Source organism: Eptesicus fuscus, chromosome 9 (genome assembly GCF_027574615.1).
Source record: "Eptesicus fuscus isolate TK198812 chromosome 9, DD_ASM_mEF_20220401, whole genome shotgun sequence".
In the NCBI taxonomy this organism is placed as follows: domain Eukaryota; kingdom Metazoa; phylum Chordata; class Mammalia; order Chiroptera; family Vespertilionidae; genus Eptesicus; species Eptesicus fuscus.
This window is the reverse complement of record NC_072481.1, coordinates 5,455,647-5,477,655: the sequence shown is the minus strand read 5'-3', so window position 1 is coordinate 5,477,655 and position 22,009 is coordinate 5,455,647. Positions and strand designations below refer to the sequence as shown.

Sequence of the window (22,009 nt, the reverse complement as noted above, 5' to 3'; positions counted from 1 at the left end):
CTTTGCTAACCAGATTATTTAGCTGTTTTTTTCTTTTTTTGCCTTCAGGGTTTTTCAACATTTGTAGGGTTTTGCCTTACATTATTTTGGTTGTGTCTTTTATTACTTGAGGGTTTTGTGTGTGTTTTTTAATTCTTTATTGTTTAAAGTATTACATGTCTCCTTTCCCCCCATTGACCTCTCCCCGGTTGTTCCCACCCCCATAGCACATGCCCTAACCCCCCCTACTGTCTGTGTCCATGGGTTCTGCTTATATGCAAGCATACAAGAGCTTTGGTTGATCTCTCACCACCCCCACCCCCAACCTGCCTTCCCTGTGAGGTTGGTCTGTTCGATGCTTCTATGTCTCTGGGTCTATTTTAGTTCGATCAGTTTATGTTGTTCTATTACTTGAGGGTTTTAAGGACCTTGAAAATGATCTAGTCTGGACACCCAGCCACTGCCGGAGTCCCCTACACGGCTAACTGAAGCCTCCGTGGAGGGGCCTGGACTCACTCCCCAGGAGGCGAACTGGGTTTTCAGATTGCAGAACCTTGAAGTTGGGTATTTGCTTGAATTAAATCACATAACACTTGTGCAATTACAAGGAAGTACAACAACAGGTTAAGGCAGATACTGACTGGGTTTTCCTCAATATTTTCTAATACCATGTTACAAGAACTTTAACCAAAAAAATTCTAGCTTTTCTCCAGCTTGTAATTATTTTAATAAGACAAGCATATGTATTCTTGACCACTTAATTACTTAATTATAAAGGAAAGGGGTAAATCAGTTTTCATTAGGGTTCTGAGAAACGAAATAGTGGGTTGCTCAGCTGTCCTTTGCCTCTTCCTTTCTAGTCTAGAAACAGAAAACTTGCTTCTTTTTCTGCCTACATGACTTTTCCTCTTCTGATTTGTTCAACAAGGAATCCGTATCTCCACTGAAGAAGCTACTACGGTTAAGATGTGGGTTACCCCGTCAGCAGGTGCTGTTAAATCAAGCTAAGTGTCTCCCATGAGCTTACTGGCTTGAGTTTCGGAAGCCTAGGAAGATCTGCTGTCAGCCCTGAAATGTGAATAGTGGGAAGGGATTTCTGTCAAGTGCTTATGTCACAATTCTCCCTCAGCCGTCAGGGATCTATTCTGTGATGAATGCTGGAAATAAAGGCAAGAGAATGAATGAGAAGTTGTCCAGGCGCTGACGTCCCCCATCTACACCTCTGACTATCCTCAACTACAGAAAGGTAGACTGTAAGAAAAGTCTACCAGAAACCTGATGGTAGGAAATTACCCTAATTACCCATTTTACCCGACTTTATTAATCATGAGCATATTAATCTAGTCTAACATGCAGTAGGTGCCAGTGCACATTTTATTAATCCCCCTGAACTAAGGTAGGCTTGGGCTTGATGGATTGCCTGGCAGTCTCATTAGTTTAGCCTCATTATCCTTCAGGTATCACTTAGTTCAAAGTTAAAATCCCAATCTTAAGGACTGTGTATGTATGACCTCGATTGAAACTGAAAAACAATGGCCATGCTTTTCTTCTGGAAAAATCTTCCAAGACAAAGTTCTGAAGGTTAGCTGGTCTTTCGGGCACACATCGTCACCAGTGTGCTGACCCAATTACTGTCTCCTAAAGCTGCTGTGTTTGGAAATGCGGATGCCATTAAGGCTCTTCTATCACATTATACTTCTACTCAGCCAGTAATTATGAATATGAGCTCAGCTCTGCGGAAAACAGAACGGAACGGTCAGCAGTCAGACCCCACGAGCCTGCCCCCCTGGTGTCAGAGAAGGAGATCAGTGTCCTCCAGCCAGCCTTTGCCGGCCTGACCCTCAGAAACTCGCCCTCACTCCAGGGATGAATCTCTAAGTGCTCAAGTTTAGCATCTAAAAACCTCACCCTGGAAGCTTTCTTTAGAATCTATGATTCAAGAGTTATAAATATGTATAATCAAGCAAGGATTTCAGTGCTGTGCGGGAAGAATTAAAAATCTGATGAGGGTTTTGAAACTGAGCAACTTGTTTACTTCTAACTTCTCTTGAGCCGACCAAAATCCTGGTCCTCACGGGCTCAACGTTGCTCTGCGTTACATCCCAGAAAAGGAATCCCCCTCCTTGAACAGTCATTCACCGTCACTTCTGCGGGAACTGTTGAGTGGGGCAATATGACAATTATAATAATACCAATACAGACGCACTGTCTCCAAACAAGGTCTGGACCCTGGGGCTGCAGGTCCTGGATTAGGAGGGGAGGCAAGCAGGCTGCACAGGCGGGCAGCAGCACGGCTCGCTGTTTTGGGTTTGAAAAATCTGAAGCACTCATCCATGAAAAGAATTCCAACAAATGTTTAACTTACTCATTAAAACGAGTAAGTATGCAACAGCAGGTTCAAATGTAACTTTTATGAACATGTCAGCATAATGTCTGTTTAATATCATGACATTTGTTTCTAAATTTTTGCTCAATCATGAATAATAACCATTTTGCTCTTTGAGCAGTGTTAAAAATTTGCTTTTAACATGAGGGCAATATTTTTTAAATTCGACAATTTATATAAATAGAAACTGAAATAAGATGTTATTCTGAACCCTTAAATTTTTTCCCTTAGCTATTTTAAATCAAAGAAAGGAAGAGATCATGAAGGCGGAGGGAAAGCCCTGTGGTTGCACTGAGTACAATGCAGCAAAACCCACAAAAATCTATCAAAAGTATTCACTTTGGGTTCCAGGTTACTCAAGACACTCAGTACTGGGCACCACTGGAGTTTAACTTAAAAATACTTTTCAAATTACACAAAAACAAGAAGACAACTGCATAAAGAAGAAAGGTCACGGCTGCTTAATCCATTTTATTTGGATCCATCGTTGCACTTCCTTGCACGAGTCATGGGTGGCGTTTTACTTGCAGGAGGAGAAGGTCTTCCAGAAGAAGTTCTTGCAGGGCACTTGATCTGGGCGCGGGGCCTGCTGCGGGGGCGGGCCTTCCTGCCGCTTGGACACCGCCCCGGCCGCCCCGCCCATGAAGGGCGCTGCTCTGGCCCGGGAGGTCCACGCGTACCACCAAGCAAGGAAAGTCAACAGGCTGTCCTTCTTCACGTCTGCCACTTCCTGCACGTGCTTTCAAAAGGAAGCAGAGGACAAAGGAAAATCAACTATCTGGCTCAGCAGCAATTGAAGATAAATACTGCCATCCTGCCTTCCTTCAAAAAAATAAGATTGCTCCAGAATAAATCACATATCCATTTAAAGGGTGAGAAAGTTAAGAGAACACCTTAACAGCATTGCTGTAATTAAAGAAAAGGAAAAGTTGAGAATTTTCCATCATGGAAAGAAAAAGACTGCTTATTTTGCCCATAATCTTTGCTGAGGTCCTTAACTCGAAGAGGTCGGGAGATGTGCCATTTCCCCGATAAGTGCCTGCAACTAAGAAGCCCCGAGGTGGGTCAGGTCATTAGATGAGCAGGTTTCCCCTCTCCGGCCTTCCTCCTGGCTGTCCACAAATTGCCCTTCAAGACAGACCAGATTGAGATGCTATATCCTGTATCCTGGTCCTTCAAACTCCTTAGAAAGCTTCCAGGAGTAATCTGATGATAAATGACTTGTCTGAGACTCATCTGGTAATTTCAGAGAAAAATCCATTTTTAATGGTCAACTTTATGTACTCTCCTTGGAACTTTTTCAAAATGGAAAAAAGAGAAAAATAAATCACCCCATGAAGTTGCAAGTTCTCACAATGAAGAACGTAACGATGTCAATTCATCTGAGCCAGTGAGAACATGTGCCGGGTGTATGAATTAAGACTCTAGAGTGTGTGTGTGACTTAATAGTGCAGTGAGCGCCATGCTCGCAGTACAACAGACGGGTCCAATCACTGAGCCTTCAAAGACCAGCAGCTGGAGACCGCGAGCATGAGGAAGCCCACCGGGGCTTCAGAACTTCCCAACTGCCTCGGCTCCGTGGTCAGCGAGACTCTGTGGTCTGTGTGACATCACAGGACCCCAGGGCAGCAGGGAACACTATGAAGCTCAGCCCCGCAGCCTGTCCCACACACTCGGCCGTGCGGATGCTGGGGAGTCCACAGGCATGGCCAAACAGGCCAGGCAGCGAGACAGCCAGAAAGCAGGCTAGCATGTGGCCAAGTCAGGGACTACTCACCCCACTGTCGCTGTCGTGGCCGGCAAGGCCACCCTCCGGAGGCAGGGCAGCGGTGGCCGCGGAGAGCAGCAGCAGCAGCAGCAGGCAGAGGGGCGGCGGCATTCTGCGGGCTGACTGGCGCTCCTCTCCAGCTCTGCGGCTGCTCGTCTTTCTAGGCAGCCCTGAAACCGGTGTTTTGTGGACGTGGGTCTCTTTGGAGACTGGGGGTATTTTTAGCTCAACCTGCAGCTGGTTTTTTGTATACATACCTGTGTAAAGCCTGCACCCCTTCCTCCCGCACACTCAAGCAGTGACGCATATGCCAGAGCAATCAGTGCCCACAAAGGCGCCTCTGGATGGGACTTAACCCTTCATTAAAGACGCGGGTCGCCGCCGTGTTTAGAGCAGATGTGCTCTTGCTTTGCAATTCATGTGCACTTGCTTCTAAAGAAGTTCCACGTCCTCCTAATCATGCCCACAGCAAGCAGGAGGCCGTGAGGACAAAACCAAGTCATTCACCACAGTATACATTAGCCTTGGGTGAGGAGCCGACAGCCTGCGATTCTGCCTGGAAGAGAAGGGCTGACTCTGCTACGGGCAGAAGAAACAGGAGCAATGAGGGCTCAGGGAGCCGCTTAGAGCAGCATCGCCTGGTTTCCCAAATCGCAGGCAAGGACAGCCCAGTGGTCGTTCCCCAGCCAGCAGGCCAGACGCTGTCCTCCTGCCCAGGCCTTCTCAAACTGTGATGTGACCCCAAACGGCCTAAATGAAGTTCAGATTACAATGCAGATTCCGATGTTGTGCGAGGAGGAGCAAAGGTCCCACAATTCTACCGAGCACCCGGGTGATGCTGACAGACTCAAGTCCAGTGTTTTTCAAACTGCTACTACCACCCACTAGCGGGTCATAAACTAGCACTTTTTTGAATGAACAGAAATTAGAGTGCATCACAAAGAGTGTGTCAGGTGTAAAACATTTTTTACTGAATGACCTGCACTTGACCGGCTCCTGGGCTCACTCTCCTCCTGAGGACGGTGCCACCGCTGAGAAGTGCAGGCTGGGATGTCCTCTGTGCCACCTCCTGGCTTTTCCTCACTATGAACGCGGGAAACCCCTGGGTACAGCCAAGTAACCTAAGCCAGGGCTCCAGCTCATCCCACGAGCACATCCTGGACTCCAGGGCACAAGCCTTCACAGGGTGCCTACCATGCCAGGCACCACACAAGCACCAAGCGATCACCGTTCACCACCCAAAGTCTGCCTTCGGGCGGCTGATCATCCAATGTATGACACAAGAACGTGTGTTTCTGAAAAGAGGTACAATGAGAACCTTGATTAACAGGAAAAACAAAGGCTGCTCATTCTAAAGGGCCGAACAGGACCCAGAGAAGTTAGGAGGTGGGAGAGTTTTCTCTATCAACAGAAGAAACTTGGAATTAGTGTCCAATAAGAGAGGGCTCTCGTTCCTGGAGTTCAGCAGAGCCTGGGGAGCCACACCCCAGGGATGCTGTAAGAAGGGGTTCCCAGCTGGTGGGAAGATGGACTAAATGACCCTAAGGGTTCTTTCTAGACTCCACAGTTCAGTAGAGGGAACAGGCATGTCCCTGGACATCACTGTGTATGAGGCGGTACAGCCTTTCCCATTTCCTCTTCCGTCACATACACCTCACTGCGAGGTATTTTTAACCCTAGTCACTGTTAAGAACACAAAGTTTCAGAAAGTCAGACAGCTACTAGAGTGGCAAAAGCAGGGTGCAAATTGTCAACCTTTGGAAAGTCCATCGTATTTAGTCTCTAGATTCTCCCTGATGAGGAGTTTTAAGAGAGTTTATCTGAAAATGAAACTAACATACAGATCTCTGGCTGGAATGTCCTGTGAAGATGGAAAGCTTCTTGATTTCCTTTTCCTTCACTGATGTGACACACAGATGTTACAATTAACATCTGAGATTAGTTATTTGCAGAAGCCGAAACTAAAGTTTGAATTCAATGCTTTACTATGATCACAGCTTAGCATCTCTTTTTGACTGTTGGACTTTGGGGTGTCTTTTGCTAATCATATTTGGGCATGGATGGTAAAAATCCTGTCCAAAATGCATGCCCTTTTTTCTCTTGCCCCCTCAAATCAGCACCCCAAATGTACATAGTCTCTACTGGTCAACAGATGGTTAATCTCTCCACGCTTCAGCTTGCTCATCAGTAAAACGGGAATAACTAGATACACCCTGAACAAGCTGTGAGCACCCAGAGCAGGCTGGCGCACGGAAAGGGCTCTGTAAATGCCAGTCCCTTCTCTTGACCCTCCTGCCCCTATAGGGGAGAGGCACGGCCTGGGCCTCTAAGCAACCCCCAAAAGAAGACAGAACTGGGGCTCCTGAAAGCATCACCTCACGAATAAGACAGAGGACAACACACTGAGTGTTTGGAATCATAGGCCAGGTTTTCCTCTCAAGCAAAACTTCTTCCCAGCAGAACCACAGTTTAATTACAAAATAGCCCGAGGAAAATCACAAAAACTGTGTTTCTGGAGAAAATCACATTTAAAAGGTAAAAAGGAACCATTTCCCAAACCTTTTTACTTTGTGATCACAAGTGACATGGGTTTAAAACATGGGTAATCCAAAGAACTATGTAAATATAGCTTTATTCATTTTCAGGAATTGCCAGCCTAAAAAATTATGTAAAAGAATTAAGAAATAACTACGATTTTTGCTTGAGAAAAATCAACCATATTTAACTGCCAACACAATTTTATTAATTGCAATAGACATAACTTCTAATATACACCACTGAAATACGAACCTTTTTATGTGCTTCAGTACGACACGGGATGGGAGTACTTTGCTGGAGTTTCCCGTTCTCTTTTAAAGTACTGTTTGCGGTCACTGACGGAGAATACAGCACAAAAGGCCCCCTCGCCTCTTTTTTTGTTTTTGTTTTTTAATCTCTTCTCCCTTCAAAGTTCCCTTTGTGGCAATATGCGTTCGGTGGCTCTCCCTGCTAAGGGCTGCTTTGTCCAAGTGGTGACAGAGTTTAATTCTCACTTCCCACTCCTCCAGCCTCTGCTGGCTCCAATGAATCTTTGTTTTCATCCTCTAATTTCTTTTTCTTCTTTGTTTTTCGTTCTACGTTAAACCGAGTGATCTCTTCACTTTTCTCTGTGATGTATTTTAGCTACAAAAAAAAAATTTTAAATTATATTTTTATCTGGTTGCAAAGCCATTTTGTAAGTCTAGGGGGATAAACCTACACCGTCTCCCCACCACTCCCACCGAAAGAATTTGGGTGGAAGAGCATGGGTCACATTCCTTAGAGTCAGACAGAGCCTCAAATTTTTACTGGTAGCTGGAATCAACTACAAGTCAACTCACTGCTGCTCTCATATGCTACCAAACAGGAAGCAGCTCCTTGAGTAATCAATGAATTAAAACTTGAAGCTTGCAGAAGGCATGCCAATCACAAATATACAAAACACAAATTTGGTCAACCCCTCTCCCAAATTTATCCAACTAAAATTGTTCAGCAACTACTATGTACCACATACTAGGGATACAAGGTAAGTGCCTTTAGGGAGAATTTAGTCAAATGCACAAATTTAGCTGCATGTCTTCATTAATAAGCTTCTGTCAGATGAAAAAAATTAAGAGTCCAAAATCAAAACCGTATTCTGACATAAACAAGTAAGCAATAGCAAGTTATACTCTAAGAGGACTTGCACTGACCATTCCTTTGCAAAAGACAGAAACTGCTCCCTGCAGCTGACCAAGTAGCAGTTATGACTCAGAATTCATTTCCACTGGTTCACAGCACCACCCGGCACCTTACCTACTTTACCTGGGAATCATGTCATCCTCAGCCTTGACTTAAACTTTGGAGAAAGAATGTTAGACGGGCAAAGGCCAAAAAGAGCCCAGAAGAAACAGCACTATTCAGGTTAGAAAGTCAAGGTTCAGCTGTCAACCAGAGAGCTTCATATTTAACTGCGGAAAATTACCAATCGTTGCCTGGCTTGTAAAATGGGCTAATGACTTGTGTTGTTAACCCTCATAGGGTTGTTGTGAGGCTTAGATGGTGTGTTAAATATTTATTTTTTAAAAACCCTGTAAACAGTCAATTGCTGCAGAAATTCATTCAACGACTACTTATTGAGCACCTACTGTGTGCCAGTCTTTATTTTGGCACAGCAGATGGAGCAGAGAAGAAAGAGGCAGAAATCCCTACCCGTGTGGAGCTCACATTAGGGGGAGGAACAGAAAGCATTTTAACTGCTAGGATCAGACTAAAGTCAGGGACCCTCATAGGGTGTCCTGGATCTGCCGTCAGCACAGCCACTGGGCTGGGATGATCACACATCCCCTGTAAAACGAGGACGTGGTCAAGATGACTTCAGGACTTCTTTGAAAAGACAGACTATTTCCTGCCCATCCTGGCTATACAGATACTCCTTCCATACCTGGCCCCTCGGAAAACTGTGGGCACCATAAACTTCCCCATTCACTCTAGCCTGTGACCCATCTCTGACATCATGCTGTGAATGAAACATGGGACCAAAGTTTTGAGATATTACAAAAAGGCAAACTATGAAATCCAGAGAGTGCTGATTAGAAAATTTCAAATTGGCTTGGCAAGATCCATCTTAATGAAAGGAAGACTATAAATTACAGGCAGGTCTGAACGGTTCAACCGTCTCTCGTTTTTAATGCAAGGTGCCCTGGGGAATCACTCCATGGCTGCAAGTGATTAATTGGGAATAATGTATTCTGATGGGAAAGGGGAGTGAGGGAAGAAATTCATCTCTCACCAGTGAATTACTCCTCCTGGCTAAGAGCTTCACATCTTCCGTGTTAATTGTGCTTCTTTTCGCATGTCTGTAGAAAGGGCAGAAACAATTCACCAAAATGTTTGGTGTTATTTAAAGTTTTGATGAAACACAAAAGTTCATGGTCAGACTTCAGGCTAGCAAGGATCTCGAAGTAGCCCATCTTTTCAGATTAAGGTCATTAAGCAACAGAGACACAAAATGAATGAAGTGACTAGCCAAGATGCCAATTAAATAGAGACAAGAGGAAGCACAGCCCATGTGCCCACCTCCCCTGCGGGCCACGGTGCCTGAGGAACACAAGCATGGCAAGGAGCCCGAGGCATCACCCTTCCAAGGGGACGCTGGGTCACCATGGTCACAGCAAACACCACAGAAAAAGCAAGGTCACTGTACACCTCCAGTGAAGAGAGGAAACGGCAGCCTCACAATACAAAGGTCGCCTCTGCTTAAGAGACGTTACTAGTGAACAGAAGAATCAAGAGAATTTCCGTGAGGCAGGGCTTCACTCAGATAAGATCCTGAAGCTCTTCTCCAAGGACTAACTTACAGCAAAAAGCTTGGGCAGATGTCTCCTAACATCCCATTTCCCCTCAAGGAGGTAATGCGCTCCCTTGACAAGAGCCTGGTTAGAACAAAGAACATCCTTTAAATCGGAGTCTGTTTCTTGCTTATAACTTGGATTCAAATTCTCAATCCAGTCCCCTTATCTTTGCTTTGAAAGGTAATTTGAGCCCTGGCCAGGTAACTGTAGGTTAGAGCATCATCCTGATACGCCAAGGTTCAGGGTTCGATCCTGGATGAGGGCACATACAAGCAACCAATGAATAAACAAATGGAACAAATAGATGTTTCCTTCCCTCACTCCCTTTTTTCTCCCTCTCTCTCACTCTGTCTAAAATCAATAAATTGAAAAAATTTTAAGGTAATTAGATAAGCTCTATTCAATAATTTATACCTCTACACCCTTTCTTACCATTTCTAACTTCCTTCAAAAGTAAACAGGAACTTTGTACACAGGAATAGATTGGACTCTTTGTACTCCTAAGTGGCCAGCACATAGTAGTCAACACTAAATATCTGTTGAATTAAGATAAAGCCACACAGAAATTATACTCCATAACTTGGCCAAATTATTCCTTCCCACCATGCTAAATGTGCAAACATTACGTGTCATCTTATCAGGATGGACAGTATCTGCCTGTCCTGAGATAATGTCCATTTCAGGAGATAACTTCCAATGAGCCTCCTGCAAGGGCCATGATAGAGAGGGGGAAAGTCAGCCAGGTGACACAACAGCAGCCACTCCGTGTGAGGCCACTCCACTGATGTCCTTGGTGGAGGATGTTACGTGCCATGGACACAGTGTGGCCCGAGCCTCAATCACACCATCAGGCTGCTGTCAGTATTTTATTCTGGATGAAGTGCAGTGAAAGGAATGAGTAAAAGGAAGCAGCACCCTGAACTAGTTTCAGAGTAAGGTTAGCTTATCTCTTCACAAAGAATTGTTTAGGGAACAACGAAGTCCTCTCTACCACTCAGCTCATCTAATGTCTCTGCCATGTGTGGTGTTTTGACACTTTCCTCCATGGAGGGGTGGGTATGTTCTATGGCGGCCACGATACACCAGAGACTCCTAATTCAAAGCCCTGACTCCAAAAAATTTCTAGGGAAAAGAACAAAGCCATTTTTCCTATAACACTTTTACGTTTTAAAGATTACCAAAACTAGAGGCCCAGAGCACAAAATTCGTGCACAGGTAGGGTCCCTAGGCCTGGCCGGCGATCAGGACCAATCGGAGCCTTCCTTCCCCTGGCTGCCAGCCCACTGGGGCCTTCCTTCGTTCAGCGCCACCCCCTGGTGGTCAGTGCACATCATAGCAGGTGGCTGAACTCCCGGTTGGTCGAACTCCCAAGGGGACAACTTGCATATTAGCCTTTTAGTATATAAGATGTTCCTAGAATTTACTTACTACAGAGTATCTTCTTCAAAACATTTCATCTTTAACACATTAACAATACGAGGTGACTAGAGATTTCAAAGCTAAATAAGAGAAATTCATAACTTAAATTGAGATGATTTTTCCAAAGTTTATAGGTGAATTGACTATTTAGAATTTAAATGTATTTTCTCACATAAACAATGGTTAGGTTCCCAGCCAGCCTACAAAGATTACTGAACACTTGTAGAACTCTGATTACTCTGAGAAGCCTAAACAACACGTATTTCAGAATTCTCAGAGGAACCACAGTTCTAGAAGTAGAGCCTGGGTGACAGGGGAAACTCAAAGCCACAGAACAGACAAAGCTGACCTCTGGGAATATCAATTTTATTCAGTGATGAACTTTAAAACAGGGTTTTTTATATGAGAGCAAACAGGAATATTATGAAAACCAATGTAAAATTAAGACAAAGGATGAGTCTTCAAAGAACATTTGCTCTTGCATCCACTCGGGGTGCTGGGAGGAAGTCTGAGGGGGCAGTGAGTGCACATGTGGACACGCGTGACACACGTGGACACGGCAGAAGCTGTGGCTTCTTGCAGTTAGCGCAGCCTCGGCTGGTCTCACCCGGACAGCAGCAGCCGACAGCCGCTCCCCAGACTCTTTATTTAGAAGATGATGCCCTTCCTTGTGGAGCTTACAGTCTGAGTGACACGCCCCCAGGACCCAGGCAAAGAAAATCAACCTTTTAATGTGATTATAAAAAGAGAGGAACTGAACGCTCAGTGATTATAACACTAAATATTTCTAACTTCATTTTTATTTCTAATACTTTTGCAGAAGCATCTAAAAATGTTCATTGCTGCCAAAACCGGTTTGGCTCAGTGGATAGAGCGTCGGCCTGCGGACTGAAAGGTCCCAGGTTCGATTCCGGTCAAGGGCATGTACCTTGGTTGGGGGCACATCCCCAGTAGGGGGTGTGCAAGAGGCAGCTGATCGATGATTCTCTTTCATCGATGTTTCTAACTCTCTATCCCTCTTCTCTTCCTCTCTGTAAAAAATCAATAAAATATATTTTAAAATAAATAAAAATAAAAAAAAATAAAAATGTTCATTGCTTTGTCCCACAGCTAACACAGAAATGGGGGAAAAGTCACAACTGGGGGCACACGAGTGGCGCGCAACGGCTGGAGCTGCTAGTGCACACCCTCCAGTGCACACCCTCCAGTGCACACCCTCCAGTGCACACCCTCCAGTGCACGGCCAGTCCCGCACCACAGCAGTCGTGCTGTCAAAGGCAGCGTGCTGCAGTGGAGAAACCCGCTCTCTAGTCACAAAGCTTCACGTGCAAATCAAATCTGCCTGCTGATTTAGACTTTCGTGTCTCTCTTTCAAATAAAAAAAGTTTTATTTAAAAAAATTTTTAAAAGGGAGAAAAGAAATAGCAAGTAATGGTGATAAGTGTATTTCACAGGAGACACAGGGGTTGGGGATAATGGGCCACACATATGGGGCAACCGCCTGAATTAACAATGAATAAACCAAATGAGCTATCAGTATCCCATAATATTATCTTGTCCCTTTTGGCCAAGTTGAAGATGCTAAGCAGTTTTTAGGACTCATACATACAGGAATAGGAAAGATTTAGAGCCTGCCCTCTGAGGACCTATGCTTTAATTCATTCAAAATATTCACCCGAGAAGCAAAGAGCTACTAGGAGCAAGGTGAAAAGTATGGGGTGTGAGAGGCTGGCACCAAATCAGAAGTGGCAGCAAATTAGAAAGCTTTGGCCCTTTCAGGCCTTAGTCATTCAAATTGCTTCATAAAAGCAATTCGTTGCAATTGTTTTCAATTACTTGAGGTACTAATTGAAGAGATGAGCATAAATCACCTGTAAAAGCTAAAGCTTTACCAGCTGAAAGCAAGTCACCCTCTTTTCAAGGAGTGTACAGCTCACTCGGAACAAACGTGGCAAATGCGAGCCTGCTGTGGACGCGTGCTGTCATCATCCGGCCAGCTGCCAGCAATCACCGCCTGGCGCACAGTGCCGCCCGGCCTGGCACGGGGACCAGGCCCTAGCATCACACAAATGATCTTAAAAGCCCCGCACATTCAGAGTCCTAGAGACATCATCCATGCCTTTTCAACCTAGAACTGATCAAAAAATACTTGGAAAACTTCAAAAAAATGCAAAAATCAAGCCTGAATGGACGTGATTAAAGCAGATGTTATATTCCTGTGGAATCATGATTAGAGATGAGCCTCCGCAAAAAAAAAAAAAAAACCTCTCCTGAAATATACCACCAGATGGAGAGTATCAATAGAATGTAAACAAACACAGTAGCAGATAATCAAGCTCTGTACCCACCTTGCAAACATTTCAAGGTCTTTGGCAAAACTTTCTGAAAGAGAAAAAGAGATGCGCTTCAGCTACCCTTATCTCAGTCTTATTTCAGGAGAAAAGTGAAATCTCTCGATTTCTGCAGTAAGTACAGTAACTGATACAACAAACCCCTCAAAGGTGAGGGGGCTCCAGGCAGCCCCACTGCACAGCGCCTTTAGCCATGTGGCTCATTAGGACCTCCCTGTCCTTCTGGCACCGTGACCCTTCATTACAAGCTTTCTGGTCATTGTGGCTACACCCTTCATTCCTGAAACTATCCCTTAACTTTACATTTTGCTACAAGTTAGGGCTTGGAAGACATTAATTTCCTGTGAAGTCAAGCAAATACCAATGCCACAAGTTCACCTGTCAAATAAACTATGGGCGATATAAAAATGTTATAAAGGAAATAAAAAATTTAATGTCTAAAAAAAATTTAATGTCTAATGTTCCAGGCAGTTTAAAACACAGTAAAATAGAGGTGCTAATGCCCCAGTGTTAGTGTAATAGAAAAAAATAGTTCTTCCATAAACTATCTAATCTGACAGCCGAGGAAAGAACTGCTTCATGAACAGTGTCAGTGATAATGTGCCCTCGAGTGGGGACACACCCCGGCACCCACCCACACGGTTCTCCCAGGCAAACCAACCCCTGGGGCTTCTATCGAATGCAGGAGGCCAGGGCTTCGTACCGCACTGTCGGAAGGTCACCTCCGAAATCGCCGCGATGGTCTGTCTGCTGAGCTGCACCTCCTTGTCCGAGGCAACCTCGTCGCAAAGACAGCCCACGGTGTAGTGGACTGCTGCCTTCAGCCTCTGAAGCAAAAACCAGAATACCGCATGGGGAGGCTGCAAATAAGACCTTTTCCCATCTTAAAAAACTAAGACCAGGAGCGGGCCTGCTCAGCCCAATCCTGCAGCACGTTCCATAACGGCTCAGTGGCTTTTGGAGTGACTAATGAATTAATGAGGGCCCTGGAGTGCGACTTGTAGAAACATTACTTCCTGGTTAATGGCTATGATTTAGGTCAAGTAAAGACGGAATCACGATGGCAGGTCAGCGGGGAGAGAAGTCAGATGGCACTTGCAACGGATCTGCGTGACTCGACTCATCCACAAACATGCGCCAGGTTCCCACTGAGCCGAGGCATATGCTGGGTGCTTGGGGAACACAACGAAACACCAGACGGGTTTCCTGCCCGGATGGGGGTGAATCAAGTAAAAGCAAAAGGACCCCATCCCCACGCCTGCATGTAATGAGGGATGAATGATCAGGAAAACACCGGAAAGATTCATGAGGGCACGTGACCCTCCTTTGAGCGTTGGTCTGCGAGCCCACCTCGGCAGGATCCTCACAGTTACCCTTATCTCAGTCTTATTTCAGGAGAAAAAGTGAAACCTCTCGATTTCTGCAGGAAGTACAGTAACTGATACAACAAACCCCCTCAAAGGTGAGAGGGGGCGCTCCAGGCAGCCCCACTGCACAGGTGCATTTAGCCACCAAAAGTGAAGCAAACCTTTTGGATACTGGAAAACCCCTCTTCCGCAGGCAGAGGAGTAGAAAACCAAACAAGCTAGGCCAAGGTCTCATCTCCTGTCATCAAACTGTGTCCGCTCCATCTCGGTGCTGGAGACAGAGTAAGCAGGACATGGTGACAGCTGAACCCGACAGTAAGTGTTCACAGCAGAGGCAAGATGAGGAGGAACTGCAGAACGCAAGTCCAGCCCCAGCCGGTTTGGCTCAGTGGATAGACTGTTGGCCTGTGGACTGAAGAGTCCCAAGTTCAATCCCAGTCAAGGGCACATGCCTGGGTTGCGGGCTTAATCCCTGGTGTGGGGTGTGCAGGAGGCAGCCAATCAATGATTCTCTCTCAACACTGATATTTCTATCTCTCTCTCCCTTCCTCTCTGCAATCAATAAATAAATAAATAAATAAATAAATAGATAAATAAATAAAAAAACACAAGTCCAGGACCCGGAGAAGGGACAGGCAGGTGAGGCCTACCTTCCTTAGCGTTAGACTTCAAAGGCTAAGTCAACTGAGGCTTTGGACAGAGGAGACAAAGGGGCCATCACCCTGGAAGGACTAAGGGCCCTCCCAGGTCACCTTTTTAAAGTACATGTGGGTGGGGTCAGGGGTGAGAGAACGGGCAGGGGTCCTGCTGATCGCCAGGCATTTTCTGGACCCTCCTCCCGGGCTGGGCTGAGCCCTTTCAATGCCACAGACGCTGGAGGCTAAATCACTGCACTCCCAGCGCCTCGGGCAGGGCCCCGCAGTTCCGTTCTCTGTGCCAGAACGGCTGCTGGAACGAAGGGTCCTCAACCTGCTCACCCCTGCACAGAGGACGAGGGGGAGCGGGAAAGGGGGTCAAATATATGGTGACAGGAGATTTGACTTTGGGTGGTGGGCACGCAATGCAATATAAAGTATCATCGAATTCTACACTTGAAGCCTATATAATTTTATTAACCAACGTCACCCCGGTAATTTTACTTAATAAAAACCATTTCCTCAGCCCATCTGAGCAGCCTTACTCATTTCATCAGTATGCACTTGTTTACTGACCGCCAGGCTGGGTACCAGGGGCTGAGAACACAGAAATGAAAGGGCAGCTCCTGATGTCCAGCGTTCACTCCCACTACCCCTCCGCCACGAATGGGCTCTTCCAGACCATCTGCGTCAAGAAATCTTGACGCTGGAGAAGGGCTCCAGGGAAGACCAGAGGCAGGACTCCTGAACTGAGGCATGATCCTTGCTTGGGGCCTGCATGAAGGAACACGCAGCTCTGGGACACCTGGGGAAGTGTGACTACGACTGAACATCACCTAATAATACAATAGAACCTGTGGGAAGCCGCCATTGTCTTCACCAGCAGAGAGGTGTTGACAAGGAGCCGGGAAGGCTGGAGACCTTGAGCTCTGAAAGGTCAGAGCTCTGCACCCACTGTCTAGTTGAGACAATGGTCGCTGAGGCAACTTCCACCTTTTAGTTTTATGTAAATCCTTACTGATGGGCTGTCATTGGAACTGCCTGCCTACGGGCTATGGGTGTATCCCAAACCTGAACAAAAGGGATCGGAAGGCCAGAGCAAAGCCGAGTCCTTCCTCTAGAGCTGGGCTCCCGCCTGGCCCCCAATATTTCCAAATTAATACTTTCTAGTCTCTTTCATTTGCGTGCGGCCTCCTCTAGAGCCCGAACCCTGAACCTGAACCACGCGGGACATGGGGGGGGGGGGGTCACTCGCAGAACCTTATCCATATTAAACGTGCTGAGCGTAATAACTGAGATGCTGTCAGAGAACGCCCTTGTGGTTGGGAGATGCATGCTCAAGTATTAAAACGTCAAGGTAATGTGTCAAGCTATTTGCCATTAATTCTTAATTCAGAAAAAAAAAGAGGAGGAAAATACAGCAAAAGGTTAACTGGCGAATGGAGGTGAGGGGTACATGGGTGCTGGGAACTTGACTTTTGCAGCCTTTTCTGAAGGCTCCTCGGAAGAAAGGGGCAGGGAAACGGCTTCTGAAACCTCGCTCTTCACGGGAGGGAACCGCGCATGCGCGGGCCCGGCCCGGGGCCCCGTCCTGTGTCCCCGCAGGTCACCCCCTCGAGGCCACCCCGGCCTCGCGGCTCCCCTCTCCCAGCGCCGTTCCGCTCCCAGGACTCCCCTCATCCTCACCCCCCGGCGATGAAAGGACGGGCTGAGCACCCGCTCCCACCCCGCCGGGGGGTGACTGCCCACCCCGCCTCTCCAACAAGGAGACTGAGTTTGGCAAAGGCACCGCCGCCCTCGAGTTGCGGGGCCGCGATGCGAACGCACCCGGGAGGGTGGCCTCTGCACCCCGACGGCGCGGGTTCGCATCCAGCCCCGGGGCCGGCTCCTCCGCGGCGGGAGGGAGCGGGCGCCGCCCACGGGGGCCAACACGTTAGGGCTCGACCTTGGCCCGACTCCCTTCAGCGCTCACAGCCCCCTCCCCACACCCGGTCTGAGGAGGGAGCCTGAGGCGCCACACCCGGAGGCCAGGCCCCGCCGCCACACCGGGGGCGCGCCGCACTCCGCCGGCGGCGTCCGCCCACCGCGTCACCATGGGAACCGTCTCCCAGCACTCACCCCCTGGGCCGCCCCCCAACCCCCGCCCCGGCCCCCGAGGCAGCCCCGCTGCCGCACGCGCAGGCTCCCGCGCCGCAGCCGGCCGGGGCGAGCCCGGTGCCCCTGGGAGGCGGACACCGAGGCGAGGCCGGGCCGAGGCCTCCGAGGGCCTCTCGTCTCCAGAAACTCCACGCCGTCCTCTCCCGGCCCAGCCGGGACGCGGTTTCCCCGTACCTGTCGATAAAAGAGTCCCTGCGGCTCCTCGGCCCCCTCCTCCTCCTCCATCACAGCGACGGACCCAGGCCGGCGCGCCGGCGCAGTCAGATTTTCCCGCCGCGGCGCCCGGCGACCGGCCGCGCGGAGGGACAAAGCGCGAAGCTCCACGGCGCCGCGCGCGCCCCCTGGCGGCCGCTCTGGGAAAGGGCCCTTCGCAGTTCATCCCCGGCCCCTCCTGTGCCGCCCAGGCCGTGCTCCCTGTGGACCCCAGACCGGCTCAGTGCCTGGCACACTGGTTAACACAGCGCTGGGAAAGAAAGAATGTGAGTGTTTCCCCAACATTCTCTTTTTAAGAGAGAGAGGAAGGGGGAGAGAGTGAGAAACGCCTCTGTGAGAGAGACATCCATCGGCTGCCTCCTGCACGCCCCCTGCCGGGGATGGAGCCCACTACCCGGGCATGTGCCCTGACCCAAAATCGACCGGCAAACTTTCACGGGATGATGCCCAACCCACTGGGAACACCGGCCAGGGCTGTTCCGCAACATTCTTTACGGTAACTTCCGTGAGCCTTGCAAAATCCAATTGGTTTTTAGAATCCGGCCACCAACAATAGTGTCAAAATCAGACCACGGATAAATGTTTGGTTACTATCCCATTCAGTACTCGCTGAATGGGATAGTAACCAAACATTTATTTTCTCAATGTTTTGTGCTATTCACAGTGTAAAGGCTCCAGACAAGGTGCACATTAACAGTCAACAACAAATCAGACTCCGATTTGTAGCACTTGCCGTTTTCCATGGTGTAAAAACTCGCATCATTGCCAATTTCAAACTCCTATGGCTCAGTAGTTAGAGCATTGTCCTGTCACCAAAAAGGTCTTGGGCTCAGTTCCCAGTCAGGGCACATACATGGCCTGCAGATCCAACACAGGACCCCTGGGGAGTGTGTGCAGGAGACAATCAATCCATGTTCCTCTCTCTCTCTCTCTCTCTCTTTCCTTTCCTCCCTCCCTCCCACTCTCTCTGAAATCAATGAAAAAAAAGATCCTCAGGTGATGATTTAAAAAAACACACAAACAAAGCAGAAATCACACTGGGCTTCCATTAGATGTCTCGCTGACAGTTACCCCCCTCCCAGCTGCATCCTAAGCGGCGGGGCTGAGGAGGCAGAGCTGCAATATACGGAGATATTCGGGTTGATTATTCACGTAACCTACGGATGTTATTCTTCAGAATCATCTGTAAAGGGTTCTTGGAAACACAAGGCTCTAATGCATTTAAATCTTCAGCTTTAGAATGATGTCCTCTGACACTGAGCGAAAACAACTTGCAGACCGGTGTTACCAAATAATCTTATTTTTGTTTAAGGAAAAAAGCATACAGATCTCTATGGGGGGTGGGGAGGGGGCGTATTTGAAAGGAATAGAAAAACAGCAGGAAGAATAGATGACAAACACAGTTAACTTCTGAGCAATGGGTCCAGGAGAAGGCAGATAAGGGCTCTCAAATTTTTCACTTTATACATTTCTGTAATCTGCATTTTCAAACAAGCTCGTATTTCTTTTATAATTAAAGGTAAACACAGAAGCCACTCCTCGTTCTCTTCATCCTCATAAGTCCTCCCCCTCCCCAAAGTGCAAAGAGCTGGGAACGACAGAACCTCTTTCTGGAAATCAGCCTTCTGACTAATTTCACTTCCTCTGAGAGACAGGCACCCCGACCGAGGCCTCTCTCCCCACCACTCCCTGGGGGAATCCCAGTCTCCAGGGTCCTCAGTGCCACGGGGCACAGACCTCTGGCGGGACTTCCCTCATCCGTGCCCCTGCCTTAGCAGGCCCACTCTGCCCTCCCGCAGCCCGCCCTGCTCCCTGACCCCTGCAGCTGGGGGAGGAAAGCAGGTGGGCTGGGAGGGGCGGGGTGGAGTGAGGAGGCGGTGAGGAGCTCCTGCCTGAGGGCCAGACCTTGGGAGCAGAGCCCAGCTTCTTTCACCAGCTTTGTGACCCTGAGCAAGTCACTGAGCCTCTCCAAGCCTCCGTCCCCTCCTCCTGAAAGTGGGGTCACAGTGCCAACCTCAGCGTAGTGGTGAGGTTTAAATTGCTCACATAAGTGCTCAATGGATAGTAACAACCTCTCCCAGCCGTTTCTGGGCTTTGTGCCTTGCGTGTGATCTCATTGTCAAGCAGTTGCTTCCCAGAGCAAAAGAACAGCATTCCAGCGGCACTTGGGGAGTATCCAGGCACTTCAGACTCTGAACAAAAAGGCCCAGGGCTGAGCTATTACATTACCGGGAAGGACTGGATTCCGTTGGAAGTCTGTCCTCCTCCTGGACGAAGAGAGTTCTGTGTGCTGGCCACCAGGTGTCAGCACCGAGCCACGCCATGAACCGAGGCGCTGGTGGACTACCTGGCTTTGGAAGGCGCTCACTGTAGATCGCAGCCGCCTTCAGAGGAAGATGCCCTCACCCCCTTTTATATACGGGGGAGCCGGGCCACCGGTGAAAGGACTTGGCCGGAGGTAAAACTGCCAGGAAGTGGCAGAGCCCAAATCTGATTATGAGCAGTCTAGCTGGAGCCTCTGCTCTCACCATAAATAAGACAAAGGCATTTGCAGCTTCCTGAATCCTTTTGGCGGCATTAAAGGGGGGACCGTCACTCATTTTCCCTGACATCGCACTATAAGATGCCGATTCCCTGATCAGTCTCCATGAGCTGTTATATGTGCTTTGTAAGCTCATGAAGTCAGAACTTTAGACGTTTCTCACCATTAGACAATGGCGCCCGGCACAGTGTTTTGCTTGACACATAGTAGGTATACAGTAAAGATGCCGATGAGTAAATGAATTGCACGCATTGAGCACGGGGGCTCTGGCGCCAGACTGCCGGGTTCAAATTCCAATTCTCCAGGAGCTATGTGACCTGGGACAAGTTACTTAACACCCAGGTGCTTCATCGGTAAATTGGGGATAATAATGATAGTACCTACGTCAGAGGGTGCTGTATGAAATGAGTGAATTTAGAACAGTGCCTGGCATACACTCTGATAGCGACTACATTCCTTTTTAAAAATATTTTTAATTGATCTTTTTAGAGGGAGAGAAAAATCGATGTGAGGACAAGACATCGATCAACTGCCTCCTGCACACCCAACTGGGGGTGAAGCCCACAACCTGGGCGTCCTGACTGGGAATCAAACCAGCAACCTTTTGGTGCACAGGATGACACTCAACCAACTGCCCCGCAGCGGCCAGGGGGCCACTATAATCTTTTTATTATTTTTATTGATTTTTTAGAGAGGAAGGGAGAGGGAGAGTTAGAAACATCCATGAGAGAGAAACATCAATCAGCTGCCTCCTGCACACCCCACACTGGGGAGGGGATGTGCCCGCAACCAAGGTACATGCCCTTGACTGCAATCGAACCTGGGACCCTTGAGTCCGCAGGCCGATGCTCTATCCACTGAGCCACACCGGTCAGGGCCACTATAGTCTTATTTATGCTGTTTGTACCGTCTGAGATCCTCGATAGGGCCAAGGTTCCCAACTTCCCCATGCAGCAAATTGTCCTTTTCAAGGGAAGCAGATGTGGCAGATTTAAAAAACAAGCAAACAAACCCAAAACAAACAGTGTCTCCAGATCCACTTGCTCCTCTATCTAGAACCTTGCCACGCCGCCACGGAGAGGAAGAGTCTAACCCTCCTCCCCTTGAATCTGGTGGCGTTTGTCCCTCTCCTGATGTAATGTGGCTGAAACACTGCTGTGTGACATCCTGCCTAGGTCTTAAAGGGCAATGTGCGTCCACTTTGTCCGCTGGACACTCCCCTTGGGAGCCCTGAACCACCGAGTGAGAAGTCTGCTGAGCCTGAGGCCACATGCATGGCGAGGCTGACAGTCCTGAGGTCCCAGCCAACAGCCAGCAGGTACCACCAGGTGAATGAAGACACCTCTAAGTGAGCCACAGAATCACCCCCAAGCTTTCAAGTCCTCCTAGCTAAGGCCCAGACATTGTGGGACAGAGATGAGCCCTCACCCCACTCCCCGCTCCTCACTATTCCAAATTCCTAACCCAGGCCTAGCCAGGTTTGGCTCAGTGGATAGAGCGTCGGCCTGCGGACTGAAGGGTCCCGGGTTCAATTCCAATCAAGGTCATGTACCTCGGTTGCAGGCTCCTCCCCAGCCTGGGTCCTGGTTTATCTCACATCGATGTTTCTCTGTCTTTCCCTCTCCCACTCGCTCTAAAAAAAATTAATGGAAAAATATTCTCTGGTGAGGATTAACAACCAAAAAAATTCCTAACCCAGAGAATTAGGAGAATACAGTGGTGGCTATATTATGCCAGAGTTTGGTTACATGCTGTTCAGTAGTAACTGGAACAGCAAATAGGATTACTAGATTGTAAACATACTATATACTGAACACAGTCCACACTTGTGCACCTCTTAG

At 48.1% G+C, this 22,009-nt stretch overlaps 1 protein-coding gene across 3 annotated transcripts; it reads right to left on the bottom strand.

The window, feature by feature from the left end:
• Positions 1–2,814: 2,814 nt before the first annotated feature.
• CENPS (centromere protein S) lies at positions 2,815–17,869 on the bottom strand. Of its 3 annotated transcripts, none has more exons than XM_054721228.1 (5): positions 17,588–17,869; positions 13,977–14,081; positions 13,252–13,285; positions 4,143–4,303; positions 2,815–3,104 (listed from the first exon to the last, which is right to left on the bottom strand). In XM_054721228.1, the coding sequence occupies exons 1-5, from the start codon at positions 17,636–17,638 to the stop codon at positions 2,886–2,888; spliced, it is 570 nt and encodes a 189-aa protein (XP_054577203.1). In that variant the 5' UTR covers positions 17,639–17,869; the 3' UTR covers positions 2,815–2,885. The 3 variants fall into 3 exon arrangements, with proteins under 3 accessions (XP_054577203.1, XP_028016808.2, XP_008149984.1); XM_008151762.3 differs by lacking the exons at positions 2,815–3,104; positions 4,143–4,303 and adding exons at positions 6,854–7,295; positions 8,923–8,989 and having other exon boundaries at positions 13,958–14,081; positions 17,588–17,715; XM_028161007.2 differs by lacking the exons at positions 13,252–13,285; positions 13,977–14,081; positions 17,588–17,869 and adding an exon at positions 4,391–5,415.
• Positions 17,870–22,009: the final 4,140 nt, after the last annotated feature.

What these genes read in the sequence shown, in the direction of transcription:
- CENPS (XM_054721228.1), bottom strand. Translation starts at nt 17,638, where the DNA reads ATGGAGGAGGAGGAGGGGGCCGAGGAGCCGCAGGGACTCTTTTATCGA. An exon ending in CCATCGCGGCGATTTCGGAG is followed by an intron (nt 13,286 to 13,976) that starts GTGACCTTCCGA and finishes TTTCTCTTTCAG; the next exon opens with AAAGTTTTGCCAAAGACCTT. An exon ending in GCCACGACAGCGACAGTGGG is followed by an intron (nt 3,105 to 4,142) that starts GTGAGTAGTCCC and finishes TCCTTTTGAAAG; the next exon opens with CACGTGCAGGAAGTGGCAGA.